The sequence below is a fragment of the Hipposideros armiger genome, unplaced genomic scaffold, assembly GCF_001890085.2.
Source record: "Hipposideros armiger isolate ML-2016 unplaced genomic scaffold, ASM189008v1 scaffold_538, whole genome shotgun sequence".
NCBI classification, from domain to species: Eukaryota; Metazoa; Chordata; class Mammalia; order Chiroptera; family Hipposideridae; genus Hipposideros; species Hipposideros armiger.
The window spans coordinates 1,240,553-1,250,734 of NW_017731888.1; the positions used below are offsets into that span (position 1 = coordinate 1,240,553).

At 43.0% G+C, this 10,182-nt stretch overlaps 1 protein-coding gene across 10 annotated transcripts in view; it reads right to left on the reverse strand.

Moving 5' to 3' along the window:
• Window positions 1-10,182, reverse strand: part of FBXO25 (F-box protein 25) — a 40,240-nt gene that overhangs the window by 29,807 nt on the left and 251 nt on the right. For all 10 annotated transcript variants that reach the window (XR_002126893.1, XM_019668763.1, XM_019668757.1 and 7 more), the window contains exon 2: window positions 4,420-4,560. Coding sequence is in view for 9 of the 10 variants with exons in the window: in XM_019668763.1 (XP_019524308.1) it covers window positions 4,420-4,553 (134 nt within the window). In the remaining variant the exon portion in view is untranslated. The remainder of the gene's footprint in view (window positions 1-4,419; window positions 4,561-10,182) is intronic.

Genomic DNA, 10,182 nt, shown 5'->3' on the forward strand with positions numbered 1-10,182 from the left:
CTACCGTGTGTAGCCAGCAGCCAGCGTGAGCGGCCAGCAGCCGCAGTGAGCGGCCGTCCAGAAGCCGGCGACTGATCTGCCTCGCCCTGGAAGAGAGCAATGATGGTGTCTACTTGGGCCAGTGAAGTAATGTCCTCCACAGCTAGACTGAAGAACAAAAGGACACCAACTTGTCTGTTCCCCTTCCCCCAATTCCCCAGCACTGTTCCCATGCCCCAATCCCCCAATAAAAATCTTTAAAAAAAAAAAAAAGTTAATGTGATAAAGTATGTCAAAATGTTATTTAAGCAGGCCTGAAGGGCGTTCCATGTATTCAAAATGTAAAACAAACTGCCACCCAAGAATACTCTACCCAGTAGAGTCGTCCTGCAGAACCCAAGGAAAGATAATGAATTTTCCTGAGAAGCAAAATCTAAAGGAGTTCATTGCCACTAGACCAGCCTTCCAAGAAATGCTAAACGGACTTCTTTAAGCTGAAAGGAAAGGGTGCTAAATAGTACCAAGAAAACATTAAAGTATAAATCTCACTGGTAAAAGTAAATAAACAGTAGAATTCGTGCTCACTTCGGCAGCACATATACTAAAATTAGAACAATACAGAGATTAGCATGGCCCCTGCGCAAGGATGACATGCAAATTCGTGAAGCGTTCCACATTTTTAATAAATAAATAAATAAATAGTAAAATGTGGATAATGAAATGTTGTAAAGGTGGTGGGTTCATCACTCATAAAGCCAGTATGAAGGTTAAAAGACAAGAGCAGTAACAACAACTACAGAAATCTGTTAATGGATATGCAAGATAAAAAGATGTAAACTGTGAAATAAAGAAACATAAAACATGGGGGGACATGTAGAGCTTCAGAGTACATTCACATTTAAGTGGTTGTCAACTTAAAATAGACTGTTGTAAGTTGTTTTAATAAAGCCTTGTGGTAAACACTAAGAAAAACCAAAAGATACACAAAAGATAAAAAGAAAGGGATCCAAGCATACCACTAAATAAAATCATGAAAGGAAGAGAAGGAGCAAAGAAATTACAAAACAGCCAGAAATCAAAGAACAAAATGGCAATAAGTACATACCTATCAATAATTACTTTAAATGTAAATAGACTAAATTCTCCAATCAAAAGACATACAGTAGATGAATGGATAAAAAAATAAGACCAATTTGTATGGTGCTTATAAGAGACCCACTCAGATTTAAGGACACACACACACACACACACACACACACAATGAAAGTGATGGGATGGAAAAAGATACTTCATGCAAAATGGAAACCCAAAGAAAGTTGGGGTAGCTATGATTACATCAAAAATAGACAAAATAGGGCCGGCCGAGTGGCGCGATGGTTAAGAACTCGCTTGGGATGCCAGAGGGCCCCGGTTCGGATCCCACATATGAGGGCCACTTGTCTGTTCCCCTTCCCCCAATTCCCCAGCATTGTTCCCATCCCCCCAATTCCCCAATAAAAATCTTTAAAAAAAAAAATAGACAAAATAGGCTTTAAAACAAAGACTGTAATAAGAGACAAAGAAGGTCATTATGTAAGGTCAATGCAACAAGAGGATATAACATCTGTAAATATTTATGCATCCAACATAGGAGATGCTAAATAAGTAGAAGAAATATTAACAGAACTAGAGAGAGAAATAGACAGCAATACAATAATAGTAGGGAACATTAACAGCCCACTTTAATCGACAGACAGAACATCCATACAGAAGATCAATATGGAAACACTGGCATTAAATGACATGTTAGACCAGATGGACTTCACAGACATGTACAGAATTTTCCATCCAAAAGCAAGAGAATACACACTCTTCTCAAGCTGCACATGGAGCATTATCCAGGATGGATCATATGTTACGCCACAAAACAAGTCTTTAAAAAGTTTGAAATCACATCAAGCACCTTTTCTGACCACGATGGTATGAACTAGAAATCAACCACAAGGCTAAAACTGGAAATATCACAACTATGTGGAGATTAAACAACATGCTACTGAACAACCAATGTGTCAAAAAGGAAATCAGAAGAGAAATAAAAAAATTACCTGAGACAAAGGACAATGGAAATACACCAAAACTTACAATGCAGCAAAAGCAGCTCTAAAAAGGAGGGTCACAGTGATAAGTGCCTACCTCAAGAAACAAGAAAGGTCTCAAATAAACAGCCTAAATTCATACCTCAAGGAGCTAGAAAAAGAACAAAGCTCAAAGTTAGTAGTAAAAAGGAAGTAAAGATCAGAGCAGAAATAAATGAAATAGAGACTAAAAATAACAATAGAAAAGATCAATGAACCAAGAACTGTTTTGTTTTGTTTCTTAGCTGAGCCATCCTGCCACCTGTTGGCAGCTCAGCAGCAGCTCAGCTCAGGCCAGGAATCGAACCGGTGACCCTGTGGCTCACAGCTCGCATTCTTGAGTGAGCTCTTAACCGACTGAGCCACTCGGCTGGCCCTCCAAGAACTGTTTTTTTAAACATAAACAAAATTGACAAACATTTAGCTAGACTCACCAAGAAAAGAAGACTCATAATATCATAAATGAAGGAGATGTTACAACTCATACCACCGAAATACAAAGGATCATAAGAAACTAATATGAAAAATTACATGCCAACAAATTGGACAAGCTAGAACAAACAGCCAAGTTCCAGAAACATACAACCTACCAACACTGAATCATGAGGGGAAAATCTGAACAGGCTGATTACTGTAAGAGTAAGAAGACTAAATCAGTAACCAACAACCTCCCAACAAACAAACATACAGGACCCGATGGCTTCACTAATTAATTCTGTCAAACATCTAAAGAAGAATTACTATCAATCCTTCTCAAACTCTTCCAAAAATTAGAAACGTAAACATTTCTGAACTCATTTTACCAGGCCAGTACTATCCTGAAACCAAAACCAGACAAGTACACACACACATACACACACACACACACACACACACAAATTACATGCATTATCCCTGATGAACATAGATGTGATCATCCTCAACAATGTATTAGCAAACTGAATTCAGCAACACACGAAAAGGACCACACATCACAATCAAGTGGGATTTGATCCGGGATCAAACGGGATCAAGTGTATTAAAATTACGCTGTTGGGAGCCACTTGGAGCACCTCTTGTAATTGCAGGTCAAATGTGACTTGTATTCATCTTTTGTTATCAGTATATATTGAGTATTACTATTTTAATACAGTTTTTTTCCTTTCTTAAAATGTGTATACATTTTTTTGGCACCCTCTGTACACACGGTCATAGGATGTGAAGTACAGCATAGGGAATATCGCCAGTGGTATTGTAATCACTCTGTACAATGTCACAGGGGTAGTAGACTTGGGGGTTATCACTTTGTGAGGGGTGTAAATGTCTAATCATTATGTTGTTTTGTACACCTGAAACTAAAAAAAAGATAAAAATAAAAACAAAATAAGAGAGATTTATTTGTCTTATGTAAGCCACTGTTATTATGGGTCTTTGACACATACTGCCAAAACTGTATCTTCAATTTCCTCAGCTATAATATGGGTTTAATAATAATACAGTAATACCTTGGTTTGTGAGCACAGTTCGTTCTGGAAACAAACTACTCATATTGCAGGACATCGCTCATTTACCACGTTAAAATGTATTTGAAATGTCTGCTCATCATGCAGAACACTCACAAACCATGTTACTCGCAATCCAATATTTTACTGTACCTATATCTCAGATGATTGTAAAGATTAAATGCTTTAACTAAAAAGAAGAAAGTGTAACCGCATAACCAGCTCAAACTGGTCCCATCCTGTTTCTAATGAGATGCTGAATTGCCTTTCAGAGACAACAGAGCAAACCTATGAGTCAGGCAGCCAAAGCGTGGAGAGAACTCTGACCTCCGCCTGCTGTGGAATTCAAGGACTGGGCCTGACCGAAACGTGAACTCCGGAACCATTTCAGAAGCAAAGGGACTGCTGTCTGGGAAGATGGGGCCCTGACGCTCCTGGCCATGTATCTCTTAATGTAAGTGGTCAGATTCCAAAACCACTCCACTCCAGCACCTCCGCATGCCAGCCTGGGGCACTGTCCCCCCGACCCCAAACCCAGCATGAGGAGAGCTTGGAGCCATGCCCCGTCTCCTTGCTGGTGGGCCTTTCTCCAAACCCAATGCCACATGTTGGCTTCTATGAATGTCCGGCAACGAGCCCTGAATCAGTGACAAAAGCAGCTTCTCTGTGTGGCCACCAGGAAATTCACTGGGCTCAGTCTTCAGCTGAACAACTTGCGCCCTCACACCAGCCTCATGTGTGTGCAATTCTCAGCCAAATTTCAAGTCACAGAGCTTGAAAAATAGGTAAGACCTAAAGGTTAGGCAGGCTCTTCCATGACCTGGCTCTGCTCGGCAGTAACTTACATGCTGTGATCCGGGTTCCGCTGGTTACTCTCTTTTTCCAGCTCCTGACTCCTGGACTCACACCTTTTCCAGCCATCTTCTGTTTTAATCCAACTCCATCCAGGAGATCTCCAATCCTGACCCAAAAATGGCATAGTTCTCCTATAAAAAAGTTAACTTATGTTTAAAAATATATGTATAATAAACAAGTTTCTTTTCACTTAGAACATTTCTTCATTAACTTAAAAGAATAAAGTTTTCACTCAGTATTTAAATGTCCACATGGGCCTTAAATGTTGACCAGGCTTGGTGGTAGGGCAGTGAGGGTAACACAGGGCCTCCGTAGTACCAGAGACGAGCCGGGTGAGGGTGGCTGGATTCACTAGCCCAACGCTGCATACGCTGTGAGCTCACCAGAGGTGACATCTCCGCTCGCGCCTGAAGGAAGGACACGTGGGGTGGGGGAGTGACCGAGGACAGGGAGCACTTTCGCCAAACAGAAATGAGAAGCAACGCGGCATGAAACACGTTTCTGTCCATCAGCTGTGTGGCTGAGTCACGCAGAAGCTCACAGCATCAGCTGGGGGGTGGGGAGGGGGCTAGAAGAAGGGGGCGCTTCAGGGAGAGATCGAGTCAAAGAGCTGGAGGGCCGAGAAAGGAGCTTCACAGGTACATGATCCGATTACACGCAGCCTGACAAAGAAACTAGGGTTACACTGTGCAGAACAGAGAGGGGTGCACCTGGCAGCAGAAAAAAGTCAGCACTGGAGGCCACTGACCACTGACAGGCCTTTACAAGGTGACGAGCACAGCTGCAACAGGAACGGTGGGAAGAGACAAGTCAGAAATGTTCAGGAGGCGGAGGCAACAGCAGCAACAGGAGGCAAGGGGCGCCCGCCGTGTGCGTGCGCTGGTGCCTTCCCACTCGCTGCCTCCAAGGGAAGCTGGCTACAAGGTCCCAAGAGGACCACGGCCAAGGGCCAGAGCCGGGCTGGCTGGGTGTGCGAGGGGAATCGAAGCAATAACCCGATTTGGATTTTGGGCACATGACTGCGGTTAAGGAACAAAGAGGCGCTGGTTTCAGTTTGGGACATGCCTGTCAGGTTAGCTATGCTTCTGGGGGCAGGCACTGTACTAGGCTCCAGGTATAAACCTTACGTACGACCTAAAAATTATGAAACATGCACTGTTACTTTCATGAAGCTTACAAACGGGTGACATCCTGACCTCAAACACCAGCTCCTCATTGCCTGAAATCACCTTCCTTTGATCAGCAGTTCTCAACCCCTGCTGCGCATTAAGTCTTGGGAGGGTTTAGAAAACACAAGTGCTCAGACCATCCCAGACCGATTACATATGAGTATTCGCGGTGATGGCTACTTTTTTTTTTTAAAGGCCCACCAGTAATTCTCAAGCACTGCGAGGGCTAAGAGCTGCCTCAGGTGTTCACATCACTGATGCAGTGTCAAAGCCCCAGAAAGGCTTCCCTGGCCTCGGGTCCCGTCAGCTCCCTGACTGCTCGTCTGCCCGTCCATGATCTCTATGCCATCACCTGGTGTCCTCACAGTAATAAGTGTATCTGTCTTCCTCCAAGAAAATGCAATGTCTTGTTCAACTCTGTACCCCAATTACCTGACCAGTGCCAGTCAGGCACATAGCAGGAGCTCGGTAACACTGAATGAACGCATGCACAGACAGACCCACGGTCCAGGAGGCAGAGTCAGGCCGGAGAACAAGGTAGGAAAACCATCAGCACTTTTACACAGTTATCAAGGCCATGGAAAGAGGTATTACAGACGGAGGATATGGAGTAGGAAAAGAGAGCCGAGGGGAAAACTCTAAGGGCCACAGGCAGTCATTTAGGGACAAGCAGATGAAGACGCGCCAAGAAAGGAAACTGAAAAGGAAGACATGCAGAGCTAGGGGAAGCAGAAAGTCAAGAAAACAATGTATTTTAAGAAAGAAATGATCGACAAAGTTGCTATCCTTTTGTTCTTCAGTCTAGTTGTGGAGGACATGACTTCACTGGCCCATGTTGGTATTGTGATCATTGTGCTCTTCCCGGGTGAGGCAGAAGATGTTATAAAGAAGACAGTAATCTAAAAACTGAAAAGTATACATTGAATTTACCTACAAAATGGTAGCTGATAACTCAACCAAAAATAGTTTCAGTCGAGTACTGTGTTACATTAATCTCATGTGCAAAGTGGACTTGGGGTGTTGTACTAATGTGGACTATTTATATTACAGAGTACACGAGAGATGAAGGCATTCAAATGCCAACTCCCAACTATGTTTAGTATAACTAACAAAGAAGGTTATTTAAGTAGGCATTTATACTGGCTTAGAAGAAACAAAAAGTTTTTCAGAAGGAAATTATAAGCCTTCAGCAATATTCCTGGCTTAGTGACAAGAGCTCAGCTCCCAAACTGATATATAAAATGAATGATGAAGTCATTTTCCTTTGTACCAAGATGATCTCAAAGCCTTGCTAAACTTAATTTATAATCAGAAAGCATCTTTTTCAATCACATATTGATTAATTTAAATTATTGCTTTAGAAGAGACTTAAAAAGCATTCCTTTAAACTATTTTGACAAGGCTCATCTCACAGGTTAGTTTCACAATCTGATCACCCTAAAATGCAAAAGCCACCACTCATGTCCAGCCAGTCCACAGACTTATCTAAGGCTGTCTCCAACAGGATGCACCCGATTTTCTGATTTTCATGAAGCTTCAGATATTGGCCACAGAACACACACAAGAGAAGTCCCATGATGTAACAGATGACACTTAAATGGCAAATGTAGTATCATGAAAAACATGTAAGAGAAAAATATGTTAGGACCATCTCTGATGACTGTCAAAGTATCTCTCAATATCATGCTAAAACTGTGGATTAAGAATTCTGTGACTTAAAAAAAAAATCAAATGGCAACTGTGCAAAGTATCGTTAAATAGACCAAACACAGGGAGACTTCCGTGACAGGCATTCAAGAAGACAGAACACATTATTATGCTGCGTGCCCCTTGCCAAACGGTGCATGCACCATCTAGCTAGGGAACTGAAAAACAACAGCAAAACAAATGAGAAACCTCTCACACAATATAATATATATTTAAAACATATAAAAACACTGACATAAGCGCAATTTTGTGACGTGAGTGCCAACAGTAGTACAGAGAATGACTTGAAGAAATTCATAGGAAAAACAAGTCATCGGAGAAACCTCTGAGGGGAACCTGGGACTTGAGCTTGGCCTTCAAGCATAGTTAGATCTTCAGTGAATGAGGCGGCAAGGGGAAAACACCAGTCACAGAAACGGTGACAGTCTATGGGACACATTGGAGAATAAAAAGCCAAAACAGAGAAATGGATAGGGAGGCTGGCAGGCAGCAGCCAAGAAAGGTGACTTGAAGCCAGATCTCGAGAACGTTGACTATCAAAGGGATCTGGACTTCTCTAAGTAACTGCAAGTTTCTGAGCTATGTAGCAACGCAAGCAGTTGTGCTTTGGACAACCTCCCAGGGCCTGCAGGACAGACAGAATGGGAGAACGGACACAGAAAGAACTCATTAGGCAACAGAAGCTTCCTGCCAACACCTCAGCTAACAAAACCTTCTAAAACGATGACACACACACACACAGCAGTTCCCCGCTTAGCCACTCTGTCCGCGTGCCGCTTAACACACATTCAAGCCTCTCATCAGTCCCTGTCGCCTTTATGGCAGTTCCCACTGTCAAGTTGTCAGCTTGGTGTTTCCAGGAAGATAATGGATTCTTTTACAAAACCCTACAGACACTTTACTTTCACTTTAACAGCTCTTCAGAAATGCATCTATTGTACTTAGCCCGGATTTTCCAGCTGTTAAGTGTTTGTATCTTGCTCCATTGTTGCAAGGAGGAAAAGCAGCTAAATGGACCATGGAAATAAAAACAGTACATTTCCAAGGTTTTTATTTTTAACAGAGGAAAACATGTTTCTCCGTAGATGTGTGTACTGATGGATCTGCCCCGTTATGCTCTCTGGATTACAGTGAAGTTTTATTCTAAAGTGCAATCTTACACAGATCATGAAGTGCAAAGCAGACTCCAGAAGCAGAGTTATTATGAACAATAACAAAAAAGCCATTGGAGGGGGCTGTGTGTCACAAAGATAAGTTGCAATTTGAAAGGCCTGGGTCTCAACTTTTCAAAAATATTCCCATCTAACTTTTAGAATGATGATGACCCATCACTTTTTGAGAATTATGTATCTGTTCTACTGAAGACTTGAAATGCTACGGTTTTGGGGTTTTTAAGGTTTTTCACTTAAAATTACCTTTGTTGTCAGAATTTTGAAATACAAAAACCAAAACAAAACAACTAGAAATTACTCCTGACAAAGACGTGTAAGAGCAACTTTCAAAGGGTGACTACTCAGTGGGAAAGAGCTGGTCCAATCTGCAACCGCAGGCACACTGTATGCCAACGTGTCCTGGCGTCTGAGAGCTACTGTGACCCCCTGTCCCTGCTGCACCGGGCAGGGCCTGTGGGCAGAGCCTGGAGCGGGGCTTCCAGAAGCTCCAAGGCCAGTGGAGAATCCTGACAGGAGAGAATCAGAACCAACGGAGGAATGTTGCTTTCAACAAGCACCCTTTGTGTTAACCAGTAACAGTGACAGTGAACATTTACTAGATCTTGGCATGGGCATCACGGAACGAGATCCCTGTATCGCCACTTTCAGTCCTCGCACTGCCCCAAGGTAGGAAATGTTCTCATCACCATCTTACAGGTTTAATTCTCTGTTTTATGGATGAAGAAACTGAGGTCAAAACTTGGGGAGAGCTGGCGTTTGCTCCTGGAATCTCACTCCGGGGGCCACGCTGTCACTGTGTTCTCATGACAGCAACTCCGGAACACCCTGTGAAAACTGATGTTGTAAAAACTGCAGTTATTTTATATTATTTACAGTTCACATTTCACCAGAAATGATCTAAAGTAATAATTGATTTCAATATAAAAACACCAAGACAAGGAAAACATGACAGGAAACAACTAATAAATTTTAAAGCGCTGCATGTATTTTTCCATTTGTTTTTAAGTGAGATGAAAAGGAAATGGAGTAACCGGTTTACAGCACTTATTGGGCTGAACGAGAGCGAGCGCCGTAAATACTATAAACATATAAAACAAACCGGTTATAATGAAAATAATGGTAAGGAGGTTTCATAGAGGAGAAAAGCCGGCAAAGGAGTTTTTACCCTTTATTTCTTTCTTTTCATCATAAAATTTTAGAAAGTCATTTTAATTGTTCTAAGAAAGAACGACCGGTACTCAATTTGATAAGCATTTGAGCTTTATTGCTTTCTTTTCCTTACAAGATTTCCAAGTAATTTAGGGTCAAACGTGAATATGGATTATAATTGCGAAAAATATCTGATCCGGAAAGAACAACAAGAAATGGCAGATTGAGGGCTGAGGATCAGAAACGGGATTGACCGTAAGAACGGCCGAGCGGCGGACGCTTCGCGGAAACGGAGACCGAGAGACACAAGAGGGAAACGGGACGTGAGAGGACAGAAAACGCGTCTTTTTCGATCGGGCTGACACGGAGCGGAAAGGACGCGCGCGGAGCCGGAGGCGGGATCCGGGGGGTGCGCCGGACCCCGAGTTCTCACAGCGCGAGCCGGGGGTGGGGTGGAGGGACCGGGGCGGAAGCGGGTCCCGGCGGCGGCGGCGGCGGCGGGGGGAGGGACGCGACGCTCAGCGCGGCGGCCGCGGGGAGAGCAGCCGCGGCGGGG